At 41.3% G+C, this 27,987-nt stretch overlaps 2 protein-coding genes across 4 annotated transcripts; one reads left to right on the top strand and one right to left on the bottom strand.

The window, feature by feature from the left end:
• The first annotated feature begins 225 nt into the window (after window positions 1–225).
• tmprss3a (transmembrane serine protease 3a) lies at window positions 226–16,310 on the top strand. Its single transcript, XM_034694119.1, has 14 exons — window positions 226–396; window positions 558–589; window positions 2,787–3,021; window positions 4,365–4,478; window positions 6,279–6,395; window positions 6,474–6,597; window positions 6,799–6,918; window positions 7,095–7,141; window positions 7,747–7,912; window positions 8,796–8,965; window positions 9,969–10,064; window positions 10,146–10,288; window positions 12,100–12,252; window positions 14,691–16,310. Exons 1-14 carry the CDS (start codon window positions 372–374, stop codon window positions 14,733–14,735), a joined length of 1,587 nt encoding a protein of 528 aa, XP_034550010.1. The 5' UTR covers window positions 226–371; the 3' UTR covers window positions 14,736–16,310.
• Window positions 14,829–26,925, bottom strand: pknox1.1 (pbx/knotted 1 homeobox 1.1). Of its 3 annotated transcripts, none has more exons than XR_004632733.1 (11): window positions 26,816–26,896; window positions 21,957–22,084; window positions 20,859–21,030; window positions 19,628–19,825; window positions 19,375–19,522; window positions 19,141–19,238; window positions 18,645–18,773; window positions 18,485–18,561; window positions 18,077–18,240; window positions 16,350–16,605; window positions 14,829–16,316 (listed from the first exon to the last, which is right to left on the bottom strand). XR_004632733.1 is itself a non-coding variant. In XM_034694122.1 (11 exons), the coding sequence occupies exons 2-11, from the start codon at window positions 23,335–23,337 to the stop codon at window positions 16,427–16,429; spliced, it is 1,353 nt and encodes a 450-aa protein (XP_034550013.1). In that variant the 5' UTR covers window positions 23,338–23,402; window positions 26,816–26,925; the 3' UTR covers window positions 14,829–16,426. The 3 variants fall into 3 exon arrangements, 2 of the variants coding, with proteins under 2 accessions (XP_034550013.1, XP_034550012.1); XM_034694122.1 differs by adding an exon at window positions 23,278–23,402 and having other exon boundaries at window positions 14,829–16,605; window positions 26,816–26,925; XM_034694121.1 differs by having other exon boundaries at window positions 14,829–16,605.
• Window positions 26,926–27,987: the final 1,062 nt, after the last annotated feature.

Here is a 27,987-nt window from a genome sequence, read left to right as displayed (position 1 = left end):
TCTCTGGATGCTTCTGTCTGCAGGAAGGAAGCAGCTGCAAGGTGAAGCCACTGGACGATAGCCAGTCAGTGACCAGCAGTCTCTTCCTCCACAGACGGACACTTTGGGGACACAAGAGTCTGTAATCCTACCCCCAAAGTGGGAGGTGCAGGTTCACCTGATCCCCACTCCAAGAGGCAGCGCTCACCTGCTCAGGTGTCTGTTTGTAACAAAGTGAAGGCCCAGCAGGAGGGCAGCTATAGGACAGAGAGAGCACAGGGAAAAGAAAGGAAGAAAGGAGGACACAGAGAAGGAAAGAAAGGGAGTGGGATATTTGGAGTGGGGGGGATATGATCTTAGATAATGCATAGCTGAGTGTGGACGATGGCACCATGACGAAGAGCTTTGTGGAGACCAGTACGTTGGATTTATCTTCCCCAGGAATAAAACTCCTCCTGCAGACTTTACATGAGGACTCCTGGTTGTGTTCTTCTTTTTCCGTTTCATACATCCTCTCTCTCTTTCATATTTTAATATCACCTCCACTCATCCTTCTGTTTCTCACCTCTTTTTTTCAGATCCTGACGCCAACACTTCTGATCCCCCAACCGTAAGTGGACAAACTGAACACGACATACTGCAAGTACGAGTCAAATTATGCTAACAGCTAGCTTATAGCTGCTAAAAATGATTAGCCTCAGTGTTAGCTTAATTGTTTTAATAGCTAGCTAAGATAATTAGTAAACATACTAGATTCATTGTTCTTTCATTGTTCTTATTGTTAGCTAAACTGTACCTGAGAAATAATAATGATTTAAGCTAACAGTAACATACATGTAGCAAGGTTATTGTGTTATTTGTGAAGTGTCTGAGTTTTTTGAAAAGCGCTATATAAATACAATTTATTATTATAATTATAATTATTATTATTTAGCTATTAGACACAAATATTTGAAATGGTCATCTTTAGTGTTAGAAAAATTGTAATAACAGTTAGCTAATATTTAAAGACAAGTTGTTGAAATGATAAGCTTAAGCTTAAATTCTTCTAATAGTAAGTTTACATTCTAAGATTTCAAATTCAAATTGTTTGAAATTATTTGACCTTGTGGATTTTAAAACTGCACAAATTGTGTATAAGGCAAGGAAAAATCTTCTGCCAGGAAATATACAAAGATTGTTCTTTGAAAGAGAGGGGGGGTTATAATTTGAGAGGGAAGTTAAGATTAAAGATGGTGAGTGTTCGGACCACAAGGAAAAGCTTTTATATTTCAGTCTGAGGTGTAAAACTGTGGAACAGACGCAACATGGAGCTACATCAATGTCAGAACATAATCCAGGTCAGGAAGAGGTATAAAGAAATAATTTTCATCAGGTACAAGGAGGAAGACAAGTGTTGAGAATCATGAGGGGTTTGCTTTTGATTGTAGGTGTAAGTATGAAGATAGGAGATGAAGATTTGTTTTGTGGGAATGCTCTCGTATAAGCCAGGTAATAGTGAATAAAAGGGTAGGATTAGATACTACTCCTTTTCGCACATGTAAAGTAAAATGTTTCAGTGTTTGCTAATGGAACTGATTGATTTTGGGTTTTTTTGTATAACTATTTCTTTGTATGTTTTTTTTTTCTATTTTACTTTTACATGTTCGAAATAAAGACATCAAATCAAATCAAATAACTAGCCCACCTATGAGATGAGTTGTCATGGTGGTAAGCTTACAGTATGGGTTAGCGTGAGTTAGCTTCTTTTTTTGTTTTTTTTAAATAAATTGTTGAAATCGTTAGCAAACAGTAGCTTGGATGATTAGGCTACATTTAAGATAAAAGTTCTAACACTTAGCATACAGTAATGGTAATAAAAATATAAATTATTAACGTGAGTATGAGATTAATTAGCAAAGAATGAGTCAGTGTTGTTTACTTATTCACTAAAGTAATCGATAAATGTTAAATTGTAAAATAATTGTTAAATGTGATGGAAAAAACTGTTGTTTTACTCATACAATGGTTGAAAGTGTTTGCTAAAAATAGTGATCAGCCAATTAAAGTAGTTAAAATTGATAGTTGAATTAAATAGTTAGCTCAGTAATTTATAAATGGTTTAAAAATGCTATCCAAAAGGTAGTTGACTAATACTTAATTATGGTGGAAGAAGTTAGCTAGCCACATGATTGATTGATGACTGACTGATTGATTAAGGATAAATGAATGAGGTAGTTAGCTTTATGGAGTAATTAAGTTGGAAAATTCTGCCTCAGTCTGGTGCTTTGGCTAGCTCAATGTTCACTGTTCAATTGTATGACTGCATTATTATGACAGTAGCCTCCCGAATAAAACCATTTAACATTCAGTACGCCATCAAAGAGCTGCATTAAGAGGTCAAAGGGTAAAGTGTCCTTTTGTACCTGTGAGCGGTACAGTGAAATATATACTGGCAGTTACGTCTGCAAAGTCTGTTGGTCCAACCAGTTTTTGGGAAACCATTTTATTAAAACATACATTTAAAACCGTTAACCATTAAAAAGTTCTGTGTAAAGACAGTCATCAAGTTTCAGAGTGCACGTGTGTTAAGTCTGATCTTATGCCTCGATTGTTCAGTCTGCTCTGATTTTGCAACCATTTTCCCAAGATTCTACAGTTTGGGATCAAAATAATAAATGTATTTATCTACCTATATTTTAGTTTGCATTTTTGACAAATTCTGCATGTACAAATGTTCAGCAGTACAATTTAACGGTTTTCCTCAGATGAGGAGATTCAGACGTTAGAGCTGTAGTAATCACCTCTTTCTTGGCTGCTCCTGTAAGGACTCCAAGGCAGAGGTACCAGAGCAACCGGACCCCTCCAAGATAGAGGTGGTCTCGGTGACAGACGAAGACCTCCCCATTGTTGAGACCCCCAACACGCTGAATGTCAGCCCCCTGGGCAGCATTGATGCTGACCCCCAATCAGAGAACGAACCTGCCAAACCTGAAGAATCCAAACCTCCGGCTGCACCCAGCCCAACCATGCCAATTACCAAGGTGCAGCCCTTCATGAACGGTAAGACGCCATATGGATGTTACTGTACGGAGGTAGAGTTACAGGGAGATCGGACTGAAATGTGAGATGACTGACACACTTTGTTACGAGGATAATAGCACTACAACTGTCCCAGATTTAGTTATATGCTGTAACCCTCAGCTCCTTGTTCCATTGTCCTCGTCACTTTCACATGAGGGAATAGTTTCCTCACCTGGATAGACCTTTCTGTCTGGTTCTTATACAGCTTTTTAGAGGTGGATGAATATTTGATCAACTACAAAGATGCTAACACTGATGTATACGTAGACACTGTTGATTCATCCATAGGTGTCCACTTTATAGAGTTGGTTTACAGTGACAGCATCCACATGTCCCTTTCCCAGCACTGTTTATGGAATAACAGGGCAGTTCCAGGCCAGATGAGATTTTTTTTCATTTTTTTTTGTTAAAGTTATATTTTTGGGGGCTTTTACACCTTTATTATAGAGGAGAGGACAGTGGATAGTATAGGAAACAGGGAGAGAGTGGGGGGAATGAAATGGGGGAAGGAGGCTACAGGCTGAATTTGAGCCTGGGCCGATCGCTTCATGGGCGCGCAACTTAACCATTAGGCTAAGGCTGCGTCCTCAGATGAGATTTTTAATCTCAACATCAAATTCTGGGTCTACTCCAAGGTCCCAAGTTGGATTTGACTGGAAAACCTCCTGATGGAAATAATCCCATGCCCAAACCAACTCACTCAAGCTCAAATGAGAAGCAAAATTAACCCCTCTGGAAATGTTTTTGCAAAATAAACTCATCGTGTCTTGGTTCTTTACATCCTTAAAGTAGAGACTATTAATCTGTTAGTGGTAGATCCCAGTTTCACTGTAAACTGTGCGTTCTACAGAGGCTTTACTGTGGCTTCCTTCAGTGGTATGAACCTGAAACAGAAACTGATTAATGTGATGTTCTTGTAATTAACGGGTCTTAAGTTTGGTGAAATAACAACATCATGATACAGATTAGTCAAAAGTCAAGCTTTGTCAGGTCTGTCCTCAAGAAGAGAAGAAAACTACTTTTACAATGTTTGTTTGTTGAATGGAGGTCTATGAAAGAGGATTAGAGACACTGATGGGTTTTTTTTTAGCTCTGACCTTCTTCACAGAATGTTCCATTTGTTCTCAGAATTCTGACATCATAGACAGAATTCTGGAATTCTGTCTTTGATAAAGAATTCTAGAACACCTGTTGTTGCTCTTCATACAGGCTGTTTTTCCTGCTGACACCTGATTGGTTGATACTACTCAGACTTCATACCTTCATGTCTGCATCTGATTTAGTACAACACTTAATCTCCCTGAACCGTTTCGTGTCAACAGAGGATGACTTGGAGAAAAGCTGGAAGAGCAGACTGCTGGCTCATCGTTTAGAGCTGCTCATCTTCTCCTGCGTCATCTTGGCTGTCATTCTCATTCTTGGAATCGGCCTCGGAGGTAAGAAGCTCCCCACTGTGTGAACCATCTGAGAATAATGGATTCGCTGTAGCATGGCATGCCTTTGCTTCATAAATATTTGATGCGGCTCTTACCTGTTATATAATTTAAGTTCGACCCACACGAGGAACACCTGAGGTCACTGACACATTGTCCCTAATATACAACTTTAATTTGACGGTCTGTTGTACCACTTTAACAGAGTATAAACTGCTTTCTTACACTGTATCACAGTTATAGAGGAGGGAAAGTTTATCAGAGGAAACTCCTACAGCTTTATTTATAGATTATTTGCAGCCATTTTGAATTTCTTTCCAATTTGCTTTTAAAATTGATAGAAAACTCTGAAAATACAGGTTGTGGAGATGTTGGTGTCAGTTGTCACTCAGACAGTGCTCTGAGTGACAAAAAAAGGACAAGGACTCTGTAGTGAGAGTCACTGCATTAAAAACAGACATGACTCTGAAGTGAGAGTCACTGCATTAAAAACAGACATGACTCTGTAGTGGAAATCACTGCATTAAAAAACAGACATGACTCTTTAGTGGAAATCACTGCATTAAAAACAGACATAACTGTAGTGGAAATCACTGCATTAAAAAACAGACATGACTCTGTAGTGGAAATCACTGCATTAAAAACAGACATGACTGTAGTGGAAACCACTGCATTAAAAAACAGACATGACTCTGTAGTGGAAATCACTGCATTAAAAAACAGACATGACTGTAGTGGAAACCACTGCATTAAAAAACAGACATGACTCTGTAGTGGAAATCACTGCATTAAAAAACAGACATGACTGTAGTGGAAACCACTGCATTAAAAACAGACATGACTCTGTAGTGGAAGTCACTGCATTAAAAACAGACATGACTCTGTAGTGGAAGTCACTGCATTAAAAACAGACATGACTGTAGTGGAAATCACTGCATTAAAAAACAGACATGACTGTAGTGGAAATCACTGCATTAAAAACAGACATGACTCTGTAGTGGAAATCACTGCATTAAAAACAAACATGACTCTGTAGTGGAAACCATTGCATTAAAAAACAGACACGACTGTAGTGGAAACCACTGCATTAAAAACAGACATGACTCTGTAGTGGAAGTCACTGCATTAAAAACAGACATGACTCTGTAGTGGAAGTCACTGCATTAAAAACAGACATGACTGTAGTGGAAATCACTGCATTAAAAAACAGACATGACTGTAGTGGAAACCACTGCATTAAAAAACAGACATGACTCTGTAGTGGAAATCACTGCATTAAAAAACCGACATGAGTCTGTAGTGGAAATCACTGCATTAAAAACAGACATGACTGTAGTGGAAATCACTGCATTAAAAAACAGACATGACTGTAGTGGAAATCACTGCATTAAAAACAGACATGACTCTGTAGTGGAAATCACTGCATTAAAAACAAACATGACTCTGTAGTGGAAACCATTGCATTAAAAAACAGACACGACTGTAGTGGAAGTCACTGCATTAAAAATAGATATGACTGTGGTGGAAGTCAGTTTAACAGTTAAAGTCCATTGTACTTGTGAAGAGAAATAACCAAAGGGAACCCTCAGCTGGTGTCTGATTATGTCACATCTGATCTCTCACGGTTAGAGATCAGATGTTTATCTGACAAACACAGAGCCCCACTTCAACTCAATGCCAACAGGTGAATGTAACGCCATCTGATGACATTAATCCTTTGTTTATCTGTAACAGAGTTACACAATTAGTAATTTAAGACTCAATCTGGGTGTGATTGTGTGTGGTGTATTTGTGTGTGTGCAGTTGGTCTGAGCTGTGCCGGGAAGTTTCGTTGTGGCTCTTCGTCTCAGTGCATCAGCGCCTCGGCTCAGTGTGACGGAGAGGTTCACTGTGACAACGGAGACGACGAGCTCGGCTGTGGTGAGACAAGCAAAAATATACAAGTCTGCTTTCTGTTCCCTTCTTCCTCGATAACTGTTTGTCTCCTGTCTGCATCAGTGCGTCTGAGCGGGGGGGACTCGGTCCTGCAGGTTCAGAGAGGAGGGGTCTGGAGGACGGTCTGCTCAGAGGGCTGGAACAATGTGCTCGGGGCCTCTGCCTGCAGACAGCTCGGATACTCCAGGTTGGTTTTACTTTTGCTTATTCCTTTATTTTATGATGACAAGATAAAGTCATGATTCCCAGAGGACAAACCTTTCTCTCAAGTGAGTACAACACACTCCTTCAACATGAGTTTATGTGCAAGGACATAAAACAAAACACTGCATGGGGTTTGGTACATTATTATCAGAAGCTTCCTTCAGTCTCGTGCTGGTCTCTGCAGGTACGTGGAGTCCTTCTTCATCTTTCAGACCTCCATCGAGCAGGACCTCCAGTTACACCTTGTGTCCATCAACCTGAGCCAATCAGAGATCACTAAGCTGCAGAACGCCACAGCATCAAGGTACAAAGCTTATTTGAATGAGTGAAAATGCATGCAAACTACACACGTTGTAAATCATCCAGAGCATGGACGTACTGTGTGAGCTGCTGTTCTGTGAATGCAAGCCGAGGTCAGACAGTTTATAGTCCTACATTTTGTCTCAGTTCATCTCTTCCTCCTCCTCCTCTTCCTCACAGTAAGTCTCAGTGCAGCTCAGGGATGGTGACCACTCTGAAATGTCTTGGTGAGAAAACAAACTGAGTGATGTGGACTCTTATTTCTCTTTAAAGTTAAAGATGGATTCATGAAGAGCTTATGTGCACGTCTCATTGTGTTCTCTGTCTGCAGGTGTGTTGTTGAATCAGTCTTATCTCGCTTATTTTAACTGATAAAGTCTGAAGTTTAAATTATTATATGACTGATATGAATCATCTGTGTGTGCATCAGTGTGTTAGTGTGGCCTGTGTTGTATTTGTGCATGTACTATGGATGTGTGAAGGTTTCTTCAGGGCCTCCTGACAGGCCGATCAATAATAACTCTTTATGAAATTATGAAGATTAGAGGATCACTGTGAATAAAACGTGATGTGGACACTGAGAGGTCGCCCTCTGGTTTGAGGACGTCAGTATTACATCTTGAGTTTGTCATTTTGTCAAAGCTTTTCTAATAAGATAATCTAAAGACAGTTTTCTGGAGAGGCATGTCTTTGTGTCTTGAGTAAGTCTGGAGAAGTGATCTTCTGAGGAAGCGAGGAACTGATCCCTGTTTCTGAATGAAGTCGTAAACACCCTCAGTCCCCTGGTGTTAATGCAATCATAATGAACGATGACGTGGAGCTCTGTCCTCAGAGTGCGGCTCGAGGCCTCGATACAACACTCGTATCGTCGGGGGAAACATCTCCCGGCTGGGTCAGTTCCCCTGGCAGGTGAGTCTCCACTTCAGCAGTGAACACCTGTGTGGAGGCTCCATCATCACCTCACGCTGGATCCTCACGGCAGCTCACTGTGTGTTTGGGTGAGTCAAAACGGATGTGTTTGAAACAGTAAGGGAACTAAATCAAAATGTAAACATGTAATTTCCTGTTAGCATTAGAGGGTGCTGTAACTTCAGGTAATCTTAGGCATGTCATTGTGTTGTGTCTAACTTTTATCATACATGTCACGTTTGGAGAAGATTGAATTTTCATTTTTTTCAACCAAAACATAACCTTTTAATAACTTTTAATCAACTACCTGAAGTTGATCCAATAAAACCCAGAGGAGTAGTTTGTTGAAATGTGCAGCCCAAAATTGCCAAAAATACGTCTTTATTTGAAAGTCAAATCACAATGTCAGATTTTCTGTTGAGTTTCATTATGACGACAAGAGACATTTTTATAGGTCTGGACATGATGCATGTGCCTGCCAAATTTCCTGCCTGTAGGTGAAACCCACCTCAGGGGCTTAGTTTTTTAATATTTAATGGGGGCGCTGTAGAGCAAGTTTACAGCACCTGTGTACAAGACTTCTACAGCGTTTAAATTTCTCATAACTCGGATGTGTTTGTACATACGGTGAGTTTTGATGCATGTTAAAGCCAAATATAGGATTAATTTGTGCACTGAATGATCATTTTCATGTTCATTTAGACTCGGCTCAGACTGTTTAAGGTTTAGGATGTAGCTTCTGTTCCCTCTTGCAGTCAGACATGACCACAGCAAAGCCAAGACTCACTGGATCAGATTTCTCCTTGTTAATCTGACAGCATAACAGTCATCCACTTGGTCCAATAAACAAGCAGCTTGTTTGGTGAACCTGCGTCTGAATGTTGTGACGTTAGGTGCCAAGAGAGAAACCCACACCAAAGGACCTAAGATCCGTCTCCCTGATACATCCTCTCCTCTGCTGTCTGTTTTCAGGTTTGCAGACCCCTCCATGTGGGCGGTGCACGTGGGTCTGACAGAGCAGCCAGTGCATGGAGCTCAGTCTCTGTCTGTGGAGCACATCGTCTATCACGCTCGCTACAGACCCAAAGGACTGGACTACGACATTGCGCTCATGAAACTGTCCACGCCGCTGGTCTTTAACGGTAATCCTGTCTGAATTTAGGTTGTTGCAATCAATCTTCATTTATATAGCAACAAATCACAACAGATGTGGAATACTCTTTCCAAACAGAGCAGGTCTAGGCAGTACTCTATGTTCTATTATTAACAAAAACCCAACATTAAGACAGGATAAAATCCAGTCCCATCTTACAGACAGGACTCAGTCTGATCTCATCTTAATCCACCATGAGCAGAGCACTTTGCAGCATTCAGCAAGTTACAGTGGCAAGGACAAACTTCCTTTAATAGGCAGAAACCTCCAGCAGGACCAGACTCATGTTAGACATGCATCAGCTGAGACTGTGTTGGATAGAGGGATAGAGGGAGATGAAGAGAGAGAGAGATGATAGTGGTGAGACGAATAGTAGTAGCAGTAGCAGCTGGAGTCTGGCACGTCCACAGCAGCAGAGATCCAGAGGAACCTATGGGACAAGGGAGCTCAGGGACTCCAGAAAGGTCTATGGTTAGTAACTTTAATGGGACAGGAAGAGTTAAAGTAAGGGACAGGCAGACAGAGGAGAGAGAGGGAAAGACAGGATCCCAGTGTGTCAGTCTAAGCCTATAGCAGCATAACTAAGAGCTGGTCCAAGCCTGAGCCAGCTCAAACTATAAGCTTTATCAAAAAGTAAAGTTTGAAGCCTACTCTTAAAAGTAGTGAGGGTGTCTGTCTCCTGGACCCTGACTGGTAGATGATTCCAAAGGAGAGGGGCCTGATAACTGAAGGCTCTACCTCCCATACTGTTTTTGGAGACGTTAGGTCAGATCGACCCTTTAATGAGAAACCAGCCAAAGAACTGGACGGCGAAGTGAAGCTCTGGGGCAGTCTTACTAGGTCAGACCTCCCTCATGGTCTCAGGTTCCCTCTGCTCTGATAGATGACTGTCATTATGTGTATCAGTTGTCTGAAGTGTCTGACACTGACCTGATTCTCTGGGAAATGTAGTTCATTTCGAGCTTGTAGTTAAGTCACATCTTCCTCTGTAGGCCTCGTAGAACCCATCTGCCTGCCCAACCACGGGGAGGAGTTTGCGGAGGGGACCATGTGCTGGATCTCAGGATGGGGGGCGACTGAGGATGAAGGTGAGTCCCTGTAGATCAGGTGTGATATGATTCTGTTCCTCTGCGGCATCCTGTGGTTCTGATTCTGAGTGTCATCTCCAGGAGAAACCAGCGTTGTTCTGCGCTCAGCCATGGTGCCACTCCTCTCAACGAAGACCTGCAACCAGCCCGAGGTCTACCAGGGCTTCATCTCCGCCTGGATGATCTGTGCAGGATACCTGGAGGGAGGGACAGACTCCTGCCAGGTATGGAGAAAGGTTTCCTATCATATCTGAACTATCATGCATATCAGGGATCTCAAATTGACTCTATCCTTGTTCTTGGAGCGACGGCAGGACAGGATGAGAAACAGACTCTTTAAATCCCCTTCAGTGTTTTTGTGAACTAGATTCTCCTGGGTTCTGTCTCCTAAACAGACCGAGAAACAACACTTGAGACAAACCAAAACAAAGCAGGTTCATATGAAAACAGTGTTTCACTGGAAGCTGAGCTCCTGCGAACGTGTTTGTACATTTTCAGCTTGTTTGAAGTCAGACATTCCTTCTTTGGTGGTCATTAATACAATGCACTGAAAGCTGAGTTACCCTTGTTGGTGTCCTCTTATAAAACGTACAGACTTGGGAAAAAAAACCCTGTGTTTCTCTAAATACTGTACAGAGGGTTTCAGCTCTGCAATTTGGTGATATGATTGGAAATGTTACATCAATATTTGTCTTACTGCATCCACACATTCTTCGCAAAGCTGCACGCCACAGAAACATTAAAGCCACAGTAGGGAACTTTTGGGTTGGTGATAAAACAGACTGATGCCTCCAACAAGTGACATTTTACTGTTAAGAGACAAAGGGAGAGTCAGAAACACTATCAATCAATCAATCAATCAATCAATCAATCAATCAATCAATCAATCAATCAATCAATCAATCAATCAATCAATCAATCAATCTTCATTTGTTTCGCGCCAAATCACAAAAAAAAGGTTATCTCAAGACTCTTTTACAAACAGAGCAGGTCTCGGCCACTCTATGGCAAATTATGAATAGACACCCAACACTAAGACATGTTAAGACTAAGACTCAATCTTACCCCACCTTAATCCACCATGAGCACTGCACCTTGCAGTATTTAGCTAGTTACAGCGCAAGGAAAAACTGCCTTTAACAGGCAGAAACCTCGAGCAGAACCAGACTCATGTTAGACAGCCATCATGCCTTGACCGAGTTGGGTCTGGAAAGAGGGATAGAGGAGATTAAGAGATAGAGGGAGGGGTGATAGTGATGAGACAAATAGTAGTAGCTGTTGCCGCTGGAGTCCAGCACGTCCGTATCAGCTGCAGTCTGGAACGTCCACAACAGGAGGAACCTACGAGATAATGAGCTCAGTGACTCCAGAAAGGTCTATGGTTAGTACCTTTAATGGGACAGGAGGAGTTAAAGGAAGTGAATGGGGGGCTTGGGGGGGAAGGGGGTGAGATAGGATCCCAGTGTGTCAATTCCCCTGCCAGTCTGAGCCTATAGCCGCATAACTAAGCTGGTCCAAGCCTGAGCCAGCTCAAACTATAAGCTTTATCAAAAAGTAAAGTTTGAAGCCTACTCTTAGAAGCAGAGAGGGTGTCTGCCTCCTGGACCCTGACTGATAGATGATTCCAAAGGAGAGGGGCCTGATAACTAAAGGTTTTACCTCCCATACTACTTTGAGAGACTTTAGGTACGATGAGCAGGCCTGCATGTTGGGAGCGTAGTGTTCTAGAGGGGTAATAGGGCACTATGAGCTCTTTAAGATACGAAGGTGTCTGACCATTTAAAGCTTACACTACCTGGACATGTGCTGTATGTGAATCCAAAAATAAGATGCAGTGCTCTGTCTGCAGGGGGCACCAAAGCTGATATAAATAGGGAGAGCATCACAGGAGCTTTAAAGAAAGATCAGATCATCCTCTTTTCCGTCAGCTATTAAACCTGAAAAATACAAAGTCTTAACTCCAACTGAAGCACCTAGAAAAAACAATATTGTCAGCAGCTTTTCAGTATTCGTCTCTGTGTGTCTCTCTCCTCAGGGGGACAGCGGTGGTCCACTGGCCTGCGAGGACTCGTCTGTGATGAAGCTCGTCGGAGCCACCAGTTGGGGAATCGGCTGCGCGATGAGAAACAAACCAGGAGTTTACACTCGTATCACTCGCTCGCTCAGCTGGATCAGACAGCAGATGGAGGTCAGTTTTTGAAGAGCAGAGTCCTGTTTCAGCACCTGATTGGATCTACAAGAGTCTGAATGTAAAACTGTGGTGGACGATTAAGGTTTCTGCAACGGCCTGAGCAGTTGTCACTTGAAAAAATGTGCTGCAAATTCAGAAACAAAAAAAATCCAAAACAACTTTATTAACAGCAAACACACTGCAGATACAAGACTGATGCAAATCCAAAAACGCCCGGCACATGCACAACAAAAACACTTCAAATCAAGACAAGGTTTGGCCTCTGCAGAGTGCACGGTAAAGAGGAAATCAAAGCTGGGGAACATAGTCCTTAAATATACAAGCAGCATGTGGACGTGCCAGACTCCAGCTGCTACTGCTACTACTATTCGTCTCACCACTATCATCTCTCTCTCTCTTCATCTCCCTCTATCCCTCTATCCAACACGATCTCAGCTGGTGCGTGTCTAACATGAGTCTGGTCCTGCTGGAGGTTTCTGCCTATTAAAGGAAGTTTGTCCTTGCCACTGTAACTTGCTGAATGCTGCAAAGTGCTCTGCTCATGGTGGATTAAGATGAGATCAGACTGAGTCCTGTCTGTAAGATGGGACTGGATCTTATCCAGTCTTGATGTTGGGTCTTTGTTAATAATAGAACATAGAGTACGGAGTGTGTGTAGAGCGATGTAACAGCTGTTTCTGGTTTTATAAATCATCCTCCTCTTCCTCATGCAGCTCTCTCTCTCTCTGTAGGATCCTTTCTGAAACGTTGTTTGAGTAACTCCTGAGCCTGAGTCAGGGACTAAATAAGAACTTTTAGTGATCTGGTTTTACTCTATGGATCACGTTGCAGCCTGTTTGCAGCTGTCGGCTGCAGGAGCAGCCTCAAACCTTCGTACCTGTTTCTCATTTCCACTGAAGTCAGAAACTTTATTTTGAAGGAGGATTTAAAGGAACGTGCGTTTGAACAAACCACCCTCTGTTTTCTGTTGAACCCTGACTAATTGATGAGTGCTTGGAGTCCCAGCTGTCGGTGACTGTTGTGTGATGTTGGACTGACAGCTGGCTCTCCTCATTAATGGAATCTGAGTCCAGCAGCTGGAAGCAGGAAAGTCTTATTTCTCTGCCTCCGGCTGTCTTTATGTGGAAACCGCTTTGAACTGCTGCACGAGACGTCGACTTCCTCCTGACATTCAGGTTGTTTGATAGAATCAAGGCTTTTTCCAGAGTTATAATGTCTGCATGACGGCACATAGACAAACTGAAGACAGAGGGAGTGAAAATAAACAAGTGTTAAAGGTTAAATCTACTGAACTCATGTCTGCAAATTTTTTTAAACATTTACCGTGATAGTCCTTAATCCTCCAAACAATGTCCCTAAAGTTTGTCAAAGTCTCTTCTATAACCTTTTCCCCCCAATCTATGCTCTTAACTTCTTGTTCCAGAGATACAATGCACATTATCACATCACCTGACACATCATGTGTCTACTTCAAGTGTCAAAAAATAAGTGAATCCAGTGTTTTTGTCTGGACTTTTGACCTTTCAGCAGCCCTGATTATTAAACAGTTTGTGATTATTTTTTTGAAAGATATTTTGGGGGATATTTCATGCTTTTATTTTGAAATCTTATTTTGAATTTTATTCCTTTAGAGTTCTTTAAAGGATTTTTAAATATTTTTTGACTCACCTTGTTTGACTTTATGACCCATTTGTTTTGTTCAATAGAAAGAACAATCTTTATTTATATAGCGCTTTTCAAAACAGGGTTACAAAGTACTTTAAAAATAAGAAGGAAAAAAAATACAATAAAACTGTTAGAAGAATAAAACAACAAAATTTAAGTTCTAAAACAATTAAAAATCAGAAATATAAAATACAAAATAAAGTTATATATTGTTGTAATTGCTGCCCATGGAAAACACTTTGTAACCTGTATTTAATAGTTCTGTATAAATAAAATTATTATATTATTAGTTTTATTTTTTTTACAGAGTGACAGAAAACACGGGGAGGACAACAGTGTTCTTAAACATAGAAAGTGAGCACCCTGTGTCAGATAAATCCATCCCTCTGACATGTGAGAAGTTTAAAGATGCTTGTTATTTAATTAAGTGTGCATGTTGCTTCTCAAAATAAACGTTTTTAATTTAAGTTCAGGGAGAAAATTTTTTGCAAAACAAAAATCGACAATACTAGACATCCTAAGTTTAGGCTTTTTTGCAGATCTTGCAGGTTGCCTCATAATCGTTGCCACATTTCCTCCAGACAGACTGGGTTTGATTAAATCTGCAGATATGTGTCAGTTAAAGTGTCAGCTAACATTTAAGACCTTTGAAAGACTTTTTAAAGATCCAGTTTGAGACTTAAAGATGTGCATGAACTCGTAGATCATCACCTCTAAATGTTTCCCTGACTGAGTGAGTTAACTTATGTCTTGTGTTTTTGTTCTTTCAGAGAGAAGAATCTCGCACTTCTTCCACTCAGAGCTCAGATAACTGATCCGTCTCCTCCTCTCTCTGGACTCTGTTGGGACATTTCCTCTCCTGACACAAGAACTGAAAACACAGATGAGAAAAGAGACGGAGCACGGTGGAGAGTTAGGCATCGTTTATTCCAAAATAGAAAGCTCTAAGGCAAAACAGACGAGAGAAAAGTGAAGAACGCTTCATAAAAAGCAAGACAGACGCAAGTAAAGAACGGAGAGCTCAGCGAGGGCCCACCAGGACTCACCACACCTCCTCCGGCTGCTTCAAGTCTCCACTTTACAGGAGGGAGATAAACCAGATTACTCAAACTATGACAGACGACTGGTTTACAGTACAATATGACAGATATTCAAACAGAGGCACCCCAGCTTGTGCAGAAATATCAACAGGTTGATAAAGAGATTCCCGGTGGTTCACTACGAGCGTGTAGTGGAGGGGGAGCGACGGAGGCTGCAGCGCTTCAGACTTCAGTCCTCCACGAACCACGAAGAGTCCAACTTCTCCGGCCTGCTCTGTGTGTGAGCGCAGGAGCATGTACATAAATAAAAGTTTAATGCGTGCAAAAAGTCCACTGCTTCTTGTTGATGACGGGTTTCCACATCGGACCCTCGTGATTGTGTGATCAGCATAGTGTTCTGGATTGTGCATTTTTGAGAAGTGACGCCTGCAAGACTACTGTAACATGATTAAAAAGGACGCACCGCATGATATACACAATGACGCTAAAACTGGAGCTGCGTTTCAAAACATCGCAAAGAAAAACACCAACGATGCTTCGCAGAGCCGCACACACGCTCTGCACTTTAGTGTCGTTTTGACTATTTCACCAGGCGAGGGTCGGGCTTTCTTTTTGTGCTTCTTGGCAAGAATCGTTTAGAAAAGAACACACGTAAGGCCTTGTTAGTATCGTAAGTTTAAAACCAATTTAAATAGCAATTTATCAGCTTCAATTCCTTTTTTCTGTTTTTTAGAAAACTTCAAAGAACCCCGGAAAACAGGGTCGCTATCCTTAATTATGAATCTGTACATAAATATTCCTTACAAAACAGGAGAACACAAAAAATGGAACAAAAAAAACACTAATTACATATGTTTGTATATAAAAATAAGCTTCTCTCATTTTTTTTTCCTCCCCCGAATCTCTCCACGTGGAGTCAGTCGTAAGAGTGCGCACATCTACTCAAAACACAAGCATGCAAAAAGTGAGACAAACCCTTACAGATACAACTTTAAAGTGTTGGCATCCAAAATGAGAATTCAACAGGGGAGCGGGAACCAATCAGAAATCAGTCAACATTAATAACGGAGCATACAAACGCTGCTTCTGTGTTTTTTAACACTTCTTTTTTTTTTCTTCCGTTTGTTTGATTTAATCTTTTTGAGCTTAAATATACAAAAAAAGTGCACTCGCATACATCGACTAAATAATTAAAAAACGGTTTCTGAAATGAAACTCGTGATGTACACACACGCAGCATAAACCGCCGTTCAGCAGGGTGGAGGGTTGGAAGAGTGCAGGAGCGCCGCCGAGACGTCCTGAAGGTTTGTGCTCAGTGTAAACCTAATGTGTGTGTGTGTGTGTGTGTGTGTGTGTTTTTCTCTGTAGACCTGTTTACGCACGCCTCCTGTGTGTGTGTGTGTGTGTGTGTGTGTGTGTGTGTGTGTGTGTGTGTGTGTGGATCAGAGTGTGAGGGAGTGTGTCCTCTACTGCAATGAGTCGCTGTTGTCCAGGCCCAGCCCAGCCATGTCGTCGTCGTCTTCGTCCACGCTGTCCCCCGACTCGTCCTCGCTGTGGCCCCCCAGCATCACCTGCTGCACCGCCAGTGTGGCGCCGTCTGACGTCAGGCTCTGCAGACCCTCCATGTTCATCGTCACCATCGTACCTGAGAGACACAGGAGAGGACACGTTACCGTAATGATCAGAATATAAGACAATGTCTCTGGACTAAACATCTTGTGACTCCATATTTCAGTTCAGTGTCAGCTGTTTAACATCTCTGCTGCTTTGATAAACAATATCTAAAAATCAGCATCTTAACTCCGCCAATTTTTGGTGAATAGCCCCGCCCACTTTTGGGACACTTAGTTCTGGACAATCACCATGTCTCTCCATCTTTCATCCCTCTGCTGCTGAGGTTGTGAGCCACAAGCTAGCCCCAGTTATGAAAGGTACACTCACTTTACAGATAAATGGCGCCCTCTACTGTTGTCTAAAGACACTAAAAAGTTTAGAATTAAAATGTTCTAGATTGACTTTAAGTAGAAAGTTGTAGAATTTATGTTGCCGGGATGCAGGCGAGCAGTTTTTGACCTGATTAACTATTCTGTTCTTTACGTAGTGTAATGACAACCATGACATTTGGAACATTTCTGTAAGGAGAAATAAAACTTTTGGAATTAAAAAACAAAAGAAGTCTGCAGTTTTGAAGTTGCAAACATGACAGACGGAGAAGGAAGAATTTTCCAAACTTCCTGAGACGTTCTGAGAAACTTCTCGAGGATTTAATGAAGAATATTGACAGAGCACAAATTATCTACATTCAAGGATGCTATAAGAGGTTTAATCCAAATTATCACTTTGTGGCAGTCATTGTATTCCTATAGAAGAGAAAAATCATAAAAATGTGATTATCTTCATACCTTTAATAATTATAAGCATTAAATTATGTTGCATTTATCTCGAGAATTGTTTTAGATCAATATCTTTTAAGTTTTAGTCAAAAATATGAATATCAAATTTTTTGTTAAAATAATAATGAATAAATTAAATTAAATAAATATAATAAATTAAATAAATGAAAATAAATATAAACACAAAACAAAAATTGTATTAAATAACATTTAAATAAATAAAAATGAAAGAAAATAAGATGCACATTTTCTTTTCTTAATTAAAGCTCCTGTGAGAAACTGTGTTTGTGTTATTTGTGCCCGCTATCGATAAAAAGATATCTCTTGTATCTTTCTCAATCCTGTCCTGAATGTGAAAGTATTTTATCCAACAAAATGAAATCACCTCTTGCTTTTTTTAAACAGTTCTTCATGAATATTTGTTGTGCAGAAAGTATTAAGGGAAGTTTTCTTCACCAGACTGTAAATTGCCTTGTCTGACACCTACCCCCTTTTCTGGAGGTTACGAGCATTAAAATCTTTCTTTTTTTAATATGTTTAGTGACTTAATAACCTTTAAGTTGAGGTTAGAAAGATTTTAGGGAGTTGTTGCGTCAGAAAATCATCAGAGAGAAGGAACAACTTCTAACGGAGCATTTATAATGTCCAGCCTGATTGTTTTGCACTCTTCAGATATAAACGTTTGATATATGACAATCGGTACATATAAAAACTACATCATACCATCAGGCATGGTAACTTGCTGGTGAGTTCCTCCTCCAGCGATGGAGTCGGGCCAGAAGCGCTGCAGAGGTCGGTTCTGAGGCGTCTTCTTCTTGGCTTTCGGCGTCTCAGATGAGCTGGCGTCCAACATGGGCTGCAGGATCCGCCTCCGTGCGTTTATAAACCTGGTGACACGAGAAACGAGGAGCACAAGTTTTCAGGTGCTGCAGAACTTTACAGCTGCAGCGAAATCCTTTAAAGAGCTTCAGATTTGATTTAAATACCTCACAATGAAACATGTTTCATTTTTATTTGTACTTAAAGTGAATAAAGAGTTGAAGTTAAGGAGGATGCTCTTCTACTTCCATGATGGAGTAGTTTTTAGGAACAGGAGACCAGAGGAGGTTAGAAAAAGCCACCCAGACTCACCAGTTGTTGACCTGCAGGAGCGTCAGATTTGTCTGAGTGGCGATCTGTTTCTTCTCGTCCTCTGTTGGATACGGATGCTGCAGAAGAGAACAGGAGATGAATGCTTTTTCTTCAACATATTTAGAGGATTAAAGAATCAGACGTCAGAGATCTGACTCACCCCGATGTGCTGGAAGAGCCACGAGCGCATGACGTTGGTGGCTTGTTTGGGTAAAACTCCACGTTTGTTCTTGGATGAGTTTTCGTCGTGATTGAAGAGGTTCAGGTCCTGGTGAAACTGCAACTGGAGCTGAGCGGGGAGACGGGGGTTTAGACACTTTTTTTTATTTGTTTATGTCACAAACAGCATGTTACAGAGGTCAGACTCAAACCCTACAGCACAATGCTTCAGTTTAAGATTTAAATCTGGGATTAATCGACTAAAAATGGTTGAAAAATCTGACTTGGAATAAAGAAAACTCCTCAAAACTGAGAACAAAATGTTGTAAAAGAAGCCTTTACTATGAATTATCTATGATGTGTTTTATAAAGTGATAAATTAAACATCCTTTGCATTCATTTTCAACCTTTAAAGTTTAAAAACACATCTTATATTTACGCTGCAGACGTTTTGATCACAGACACGTGCAGAGCGATCACGCAGAGAGGTGTTCTACCTGATTGTTTTGGACTCGTATTGTCCCCGGGGAGAGCGCCTGTGTTACCACCTGGCCCTGCGGAGTGACGACTGTAACAGGCTGGTACACCGTGCCACCTGGATGCAACACACAAACACACAAACACACACACAAACACACACATGTTCAGCTCGATATACTCTGCAGGGTGCAGTTTGCAGAAACATGTCCCACAGGAAGAAGACCGAGGGTTGGCTGCAGTCTCATCAGTACCTGAAGCAGGAGACGTATGCCATGGTGACATGCCTGCGACCACCTGGGTGGGGTTAACGGCTGTCACGGTTACGTTCCCTTGCTGCAGAGCGGACGCCGGGACCACAATCTGACCCTGAGGACTGATGGTCCCCGAAAGGGTGGGGGTCTGCAGCACACAGAGCAGAGATTAGTGACTGTTGGAGCAGGTTAGATTCATGATGAGGATGATGATGATGAGGATGATAATGATGATGAGGAGGAGGTGACGTACCTGAATCTTGGTGGGGGAGAAGCTGGGAGCCTGGCCCACGGGGGAGTACGGGCTTCCTGGATCTCCACTCAGCAGAGTCTCGCTGTTCATCTTGGTCTTGAGGCAGGCGATGTAGCGGCTGCAAAAGTCCTTACACAGATCGCTCACCTTCTCCAGCTCCAGCAGGTGGATCCGCAGAACCTGGATGGCTTTGACCATCTGAGGGAGACAGATTATTAAGGAGTTTGAGAAAAGGTCTCTCCAACTTTTAGAGTATGATGTCAGCGCCCTTACAAAGTCTCACCATCACAGAAATATGAGCACAAACCCTTAGATATAAAAAATGAAAATCAATCATTAATCAATAAAAATAAAGAATAAAAAATAAATACATAAATGAAATAAAATAAATAAATAAAAGATAAATACATACATGAATAAAAAATAAGATAAAAATAAATAAATACATAAACTAAATATAAAAAATAAAAGATAAAAACAAAAACATAATAAAATATGATTAAAAATAAGATAAATTAAAAATAAATACATAAATAAAATAATTATTGATAAAAAATAATAATTAAAATAAATAACTTTAAACTAACTTTGCATATTCAAACATATCCTTCATCTTGAAATCGTAACAGTTATAATAAATAACGTTCCTTATGTCCAGATATTGCTTGCTACCATGCAAATAAAACTAAGTGCACTGATTTAATATTCTACGAAGCTACTGAACACCTATGATCTGACTAACTTCTTGTAAGTGTACGGGTTGGTCTCCTTTTCCTGCAGAGAGTCTGTCTAAACGTGTCCGTCAGAGATGCTCTTATTTTGAAAATCCTGGGACCCTCTCTGCAAACAGCAGCGTATAAAAGATGCATCAGACCATCAGGATCTCATACTAAAACTGGAACAGGACTCTAGATTCACCGGCTTCATGCTGCTGACTGTGGCATGAAATACTTTAAAAAGAGACTTCTCTCTGAGGTTGTCAGCAACACCAGCTAACAGGATTGTATCCCACCTTCCTGCTGAGGTCAGAGGTCACTGCCTAGTTAGTGTGTGCGCACATTTTCCACACCTTTCCTGAGAAATACCTCATGTGCCTGATTTAGTTTTGTGAAATACCCCAGGATGAGAACTATTTTACTTTTGTTACCAACCCCCCAAAAGCAAAACGTAAACTGGAGCGGAGCGTCAGGAGCTCTGATTGACGCCCTAACAGGTCTGTCAGATCTCTCACCAGGTTGTCGAGTTCAGGGTCCTCACTAAAAAACGGTTTCCCCTCCTTCTCCTGACAGCGGACAAAGTTCTCGATGTCGACATCGAAGCTGGCCGAGGTGATGCAGTCCGAGCTCAGCGTGGACTGTTCACACTTCTCAAACAGCAGGGCCAGCAGAGGGAACAGGGGATGCCTGTGGAAGGTGTGCCCACACACACGAACACAACAAACAAAAACACAACACAGGACAAGATGCTCAGAAAGGACGGATTATATATTCTTCACAGAGAAGAGCTGGAAAAACAAAAGGTGTTAGACCCTCCTGCTGCTCAGAGATTCAAAACATGAAACAAAGGAGGACTAATGCTTCATTAAAGGCTGATATCTACTTTATATCCGAGTGTTACAGACACGTTAGGGATGAAGGCTCAGGCTTGGACCAGCTCTTAGTTATGCTGCTATAAGCTTAGACTGATACACTGGGATCCTGTCTTTCCCTCTCTCTCCTCTGTCTGCCTGTCTCTTTGTGTCTTACTTTAACTCTTCCTGTCTCATTAAAGTTACTAACCACAGACCTTTCTGGAGTCCCTGAGCTCCCTTGTCCCGTAGGTTCCTCTGGATCTCTGCTGCTGTGGACGTGCCACACTCAAGCTTCTACAACTACTACTATCCTTCTCACCACTATCATCTCTCTCACCACTATCATCTCTCTCTCTCTCTCTCTTCATCTCCCTCTATCCCTCTCTCCAATGTGTGTGATGTGTGTCTAACATGAGTCTGGTCCTGCTGGAGGTTTCTGCCTGTTAAAGGAAGTTTGTCCTTGCCACTGTAACTTGCTAAATGATGCAAAGTGCTCTGCTCATGGTGGATTAAGATGAGGTCAGACTGAGTCCTGTCTGTAAGATGGGACTGGATCTTATCCTGTCTTGATGTTGGGTCTCTGTCAATAATAGAACATAGAGTACAGTCTAGACCTGCTCTGTTTGAAAAGAGTCTGAGGAGAACATTTGTTGTGATTATATAAATAAAGATTGATTGAATTATGACAAAGGTTTAGTTTCCGAGAAAGTCAGAGAGGAGAGCAAAGACTGAAAATTTGCTCCTTTTTTTATGCTCTACCTATATATGGAGGCTTTGTCGGCGTCCATGGGTGTCTGTGGCTCTGTGGGTGTTGGACTGGGCGCCTCCGCCAACGTCCCCTCGATGAACTGCTGCTCCGTATCGCTGTCTATCTTCACTACTTGCATCTGCAGAGAGAGAGAGAGAACAAAGACATCAGTAAGGAGGACAGAGAGAGGTGAAAGAAGGCAAAGAGTGAGAGACGTGGAGGCATCATGTGAAGAGTCGCTGCAGGGGGAAGCTGAACAGAGCGTTGCTTCAACGCTCTGCAAAGTCATGATGTGCAAACACTCTGCAGGGACTTTGAGAAGTTTGCTTCTGTCATACTGAGATCTAAAAGACAGAATACAAGATGTATGTGGAGTCATAAGTTAACAGGAGCTGTATCTGGATGAGCGTGATCAGACCAACACTTTCAGCTTTGCATAAACAGAATATTTAGATGAAATTAAAAACACACAGATCTGAGTCCAAAGTGTTATGAAAGATGTTGTTTTGGGACTCTGCGGAACAATCACTTCTCTGAATGTGTCTGCAGTGGACAGATGCTGCGTCTCGCCCCCTCCTGTCTCCAGACGTTACTTTGTTAGCACATTAAAGCTGAGCTGAATCCAGACAGTGTCTTGTTACAGTCACAAACCTAAACACTACCCGGCTGCTGTTACATCCAATTTGCAAATGAGACGCATCCGTCACCTGATGCAAACGATGGGGGGCATTAAAACGTTGGTGACTCCTACAGAGGATCATCACCGTCCCTGATGGAGAGCAAACTTTCTGCTCTTTTTCACACATTTCTTTCCCACGGCGTCTGCCTACCAGCAAACGCAGAGCAGAAATCCCATCCTCGACCATGTGACTGAGCCCAACAATGACTTAGATTGAGCGCAAACAAGCTAAAAATAATCATGGCTCGGGGCGGAACATTTCTCATTAGTCATAGATCCGTTTGTGCTCCGGACACCCCCGAATTTGGCACAAGAATAAAAAATGTTTGGTAAGCAATTTACATAAGCAGAGTCCTGCTGCATCAGAGTGTCTCATACAGTGATTTATTTGTGGCGTGCATAAGACAGACGAGCGCTCTGCCAGCAGATTACTAGAATTGATGTAATGCTGCGTTCCAGTGTTACATGCAGAAAGTGCTCCCCTTTGTTCAGCTCTCCACGCAGACTTAGCACCACTAAAAATAACCGGATGCAGAATTCTTGAAGTGGTCGCCTCAAACACGAGCTGTCCTCTCCGTCTCTGTTGTTGTGTTTTATATGAAGGTGCAGTCTGAGCAGGTTTTGTGTGGGCCCCGCAGGTCCCTCTCACCCACCTGCTGCTGCTGCTGCTCTCCCTTTGGGTACTTGTCTATGGAGACCGGCTTGGCTGCCATCACGTTCACTGCAGATGCTGCAAACACTGGAGCATCATAGAGAGCGGGAGGGACAGGTGGCCAACCTGCACAACACACACAGTTTCAGTTAGACTCCCTGGAAGTGATGCCGGAGGTGTAGCATGCACAGAAGTGTTTAATAATGCACCCGCATGATGTCAGACTGAAACCGAATCAGACGCTTTGTTAGCTGGGTGTTTGAGATTTACACTTTAACCACGAAGGAGGCAGTTTGGAAACCGTTGTACCATAAAACCTCGACTTTTTTGAATATTTATATTTTATTCTGATTTCAAACTTCTGAAAATGTCTCCCCTGATCGTGCACTAGAACATTTATGGCGTGCTTTTAGGTGTTCAATTACTGATTCTGTCCTTTATTATCATTCTTAAAGGTGAGTGTAACCTCTGCAACAACATTTACCATGCACTGACGTACGAATCGGTGATGCTTTTAAAACTTTGATGTGTTGAGGGTAGAATCAGTTTTATTCTCTCTTGTTTTATTCCACAAATATTAAACTTTAATTCTGGTTCCTGTTGCATAATGTGAGTTAAGCATTTAAGGACTGAAACTTTAATCTTTGTCAATAAAAATAAAAGTCTTGGAGAATGCAGGATAAATGTACTTATACTGGTGACGCTGAACTTCTTTTTGGAGCTTCTAATTCGGCTGGTTCGAAGCAAGTAATGGAAACAAGGCCTGGATCCAAAACCACCACACCTAGTCTTGTCAGATCTGGACTAGATTATTTCAGAGAGGCTACAGACTCTTTGAAGCACAGTATCAGATGTTTTAAAACCTTTGATCCGTTTGTGAAAATGCAAAAAAAAAGGGGCAATTTCAGTCTTTTTCCCCAGTCTAAGCCACATTAGACCAGGTCCTGATCCAGAACCACAATACCTTTACTTCTCATATCAGAATTTAATTATTTTAAAGCGTTTACAGACTTCTTAAAACAGAGTTTCAGATTTGTGAAACTTTAATTATATTTGTTGAAATGCATTAAAAAGAAATTAAAAGAAAAGGATAATTTCCCTGTTTTTAAAAAACCCAATCTAGACCACATTAGACCAGGCCCTGCTTCAGAACAGAGAAGCTGCAGACTCTTTCAAAGAGAGTTGAGGATTTTTAAAACATTTATTCTATTTGTGAAGATGCAAAAAAAGAGCAATTTCACTGATTCTTTTGAAGTTTAGACCACATTAGACTAGGTCCTGATGCAGAACCACAATACCTTTACATGCCAGATCTGGACTAAATAATTCTAGAGCTTTTACAGACTTCTTAGAACAAAATTTTCAACTATCTAATATTGTGTTTCATTTGTGAAAATGCAAAAAAGAGCAATTTCATCATTTCTTTTTCAGTCTAGACCACATTAGACCAGGTTCTGATCCAGAACACGAATACGTATGCAATTCAGATCTGGTCTAATTTATTCAGAGAGGCTACAGACTCTTTTAAACTCTGTTTCTGATTTGTGAACTCTGTGTTTTGTGTGTATTTGTACCAAGTGGATTAGGATCTTGTTTCCCTGTAACAGCTGAATCTGAAGAAGCAAATAAGCTGTTAACTCCCCCCCCTGGACTAGATTATTAGAGAGGGACTTTAGGCTTCTTGAAACACAGTTTCAGATTTGTGGAACTTTAATTCTATTTGTGGAAAGGCAATTCAAAATAATTAAAAGAAAAGGGTAATTTCCCCTTTTTTTAAAAAACAATCTAGACCACATTAGACCAGGCCCTGCTCCAGAACCGCAATACCCTAGCTACTCAGATCCGGACTAAATTTTTCCAGAGGAGCTGCAGACTCTTTCAAAGAGAGTTTTTTTTTAAAAAACAAAAAACAACTTTATTCTATTAGTGAAAATTCAATAAAGGGGCAATTTCACATTTCCCCCCAAATAGGCCACATTAAACCAGGTCCTGATCCAGAACCACAATAACTGCATAAGTCAGATCTGGACTGAGTTATTTGAGAGGGGCTATAGTCTTCTTAAAACATAGTTTCAGATTTGTGGAACTTTAATTTTATTTGTGAAAATGCAAAAAACAAAGAAAAAAGAAAGGGTAATTTCACTGTTTTTCTTCAGTCTGGGCCACATATGACTAGGTCCTGAGCCAGAACCACAATACCTACACTTCTCAGATTTTGACAAAATAATTTGAGTGTTTACAGGCTTCTTCAAACCTAATTTTTAGATTTTTGAAACTTTTATTTCGTTGTGAAAATGCAAAAAAGGTTAATTTCACTGTTTATTTTTGCAGTCCGACCAGGTCCTGATCCAGAACAAACTACCTATGCAGCTCAGATCTGGTACAGACTATTTTAAACTCTTTTTCTGATTAGTGAACTCTGTGTTTTGTGTGTGTTTGTACAAAGTGGATCAGGATCTTGTTTGAATCTGAAGATGCGAATAAGATGCTAACTTCAGCGTCGTCTTAAACTGCCTCAGAAGAATAAGATCGTAATGGGTTCATTTATTCCCATTAAAACGTAACGATATTAAAGAGTCCTGGAACAAAACAAGTATCATCCACAGACAGTGTGTTGTTTTAAGCTCTGATTATAAACAGTGTGTAATGTTGTTAACACACCCACCACGACCCACTGAGCAGCTAGCCCGGGGTTAGCTGTGTGTGGCGGCACAGAGGAGTAAACTTTAAGAGTCTTTGGGTTAATATGAGCTAAATGTCTCCTTTCTGATCTAACCATGGATCTATTTACAGACAAAGCGGCCCGCCTTGTTTACCCACATTATTAAGCTAGCTCGTTAATGCTACATATCGGCTCATCGCCAGTATGAACTGTAAAAAGAGCCGCAGCTAATGTTAGCATTGTGTGGCTAAGTTAAAAGTGTTTCTCATGCTGGTCCGGAGCAGACTACATGCAAAGCGCCATATTTAGCACGGGGGGGGGAATCAGTGCCAAAAACACGAGCTAACGCAGCTAGCCAGGTATAAAAAAAGACCCCGCGGAGTGATACGAAGCGAAAGCCAAACAACGCTCCGGCCGCTGTAGCGCATTTGAATTAACATTTGAATGAATATGCATTTCTGTACGCTGGGTAAACTCATTGTATTGCGATATTTTAAAGAAGCATGAGCGGCGCACAAGGCTAGCCCGGCAGGTCGTCAAATCTCCCCCACATCAGTCAATCAATCAGACGGGGACAGCTGCCCTCTGCCTCCCCTCCCCTCCGCGCTAACAACTGTCGGGCCTCGTTTCTCGCCCTTTGCTGTTCCTTCTATCCTCCTCTGCCCCCAAAACGCCGACATATTCTTTTTACCCCCCTCCCCTGTACACTGCTTTTTTTAATTCTTCCCGGAGCTCTGCCGCTTCTGCTTCCCCTCCGAAAACACCCTCCGCCGCCCTGCCTAGGTCCGCGCTGCTCGCCCCGGGGCATTCCTGCGTGCGGCCCGGATTGTTTGATTGATAGGGAACGGAAAAAGAGGGATTTTGAGTGACAGCTTACCTGAGTGCCAATCTTCGTCACACTGACAAGCGGCTGCAGCAATCGGGACCCGCAGTTGTCGCGTTGCGTCATCGCGTAAGGGCACGCAGGGGCGCTCGGCTCATAAATATTCATTAGGTGGGCGGAGTCATGACGTCCTGCTGCCTGAAGAGTCCCTCTGCACCCTGCTGGGGTTTGAAATAACCAGGATATATGCTTCCAACATTAATCATTATTATAAACTAACGCGTTGATTAAAGCACATTCAGTGTTTATTCAACAATACAGTGATCTGTTTACTCCAGGGTAATTGATTTCAGGGTGTGACACTCCTTTACTCCCAAGAGAATAGTGCTGGATACTACTCCCTCAGGTGTTAAATCAGGCTTTTATTTTGAAAAACGTGTCATTCGGCATCAAAATATGTTGTTAAAAATATCCTTTAAGGATTCAAATCATAATTTCAGTTTTAAAGCTTTTGAATTTTATGATTATAGTTTGAAAACTAATTAAAACTGGAAGAAGAACTTGTGGTCAGGCTTTTAGGTTGATTATAAATCTTGCTCCAAACACAGAAACTGTATTTAATCATTTAATAGCTACTTATAAAGCTACTAACACCAGAGCAGGAAACTATATGTACCAAGACTTAGGGCTAAATATAGTTGAATAGTGTCTGTATATTCCTTAAATAGATTACCAGCACATATCAGATACTGGGACGACTAACTAACCTTGAAAAAAAAGACTCTAACATACCTGTGTCCCCCTACTCTGCTAATCTTGCATTTTAGCTAGCTTATTGTATGACAATGTGTGTATTATCTGGCTGTTGTACTGATCACCTGACTGTGTGTTAAATGCTTGATTCTGATTGGTCAAAAAACCTACAACAATGATGATAAATTAGAGATAAAGTCAGATAAAATCTCTCTGCAGAAAGTATAGTTTCAGTTTTCACCTCTTCCTATTGACACTGTGGCAAAATCACCACTTTCCAATATAATCTGTAAACAATATGGAGGATATTTTAAGTTTTGATTGACTCTCGATTTGTTTGGAGAGCACACAACTTGTATACATATTTCATTTATTTATTTTATGTTATATTTTTGCCTTTAATCAATAGGAGCCGAACCTCCGCCTGCTGCAAAGACTATTGCCTCTGTACATGGGGCGCACCCAAAACTGCA

This window comes from Notolabrus celidotus, chromosome 10, assembly GCF_009762535.1.
Source record: "Notolabrus celidotus isolate fNotCel1 chromosome 10, fNotCel1.pri, whole genome shotgun sequence".
NCBI lineage: Eukaryota > Metazoa > Chordata > Actinopteri > Labriformes > Labridae > Notolabrus > Notolabrus celidotus.
The sequence above is the reverse complement of the archived record's forward strand: the minus strand, read 5'-3'. Positions and strand labels throughout refer to the sequence as shown.

What these genes read in the sequence shown, in the direction of transcription:
- tmprss3a (XM_034694119.1), top strand. Translation starts at nt 372, where the DNA reads ATGACGAAGAGCTTTGTGGAGACCA. An exon ending in GGGGGCGACTGAGGATGAAG is followed by an intron (nt 10,065 to 10,145) that starts GTGAGTCCCTGT and finishes TGTCATCTCCAG; the next exon opens with GAGAAACCAGCGTTGTTCTG. An exon ending in GAGGGACAGACTCCTGCCAG is followed by an intron (nt 10,289 to 12,099) that starts GTATGGAGAAAG and finishes CTCTCTCCTCAG; the next exon opens with GGGGACAGCGGTGGTCCACT.
- pknox1.1 (XM_034694121.1), bottom strand. Translation starts at nt 26,887, where the DNA reads ATGACGCAACGCGACAACTGCGGGTCCCGATTGCTGCAGCCGCTTGTC. An exon ending in TGACGAAGATTGGCACTCAG is followed by an intron (nt 22,085 to 26,815) that starts GTAAGCTGTCAC and finishes CTCTCTCTGCAG; the next exon opens with ATGCAAGTAGTGAAGATAGA. An exon ending in TACGAGTCCAAAACAATCAG is followed by an intron (nt 18,774 to 19,140) that starts GTAGAACACCTC and finishes CTCCCCGCTCAG; the next exon opens with CTCCAGTTGCAGTTTCACCA.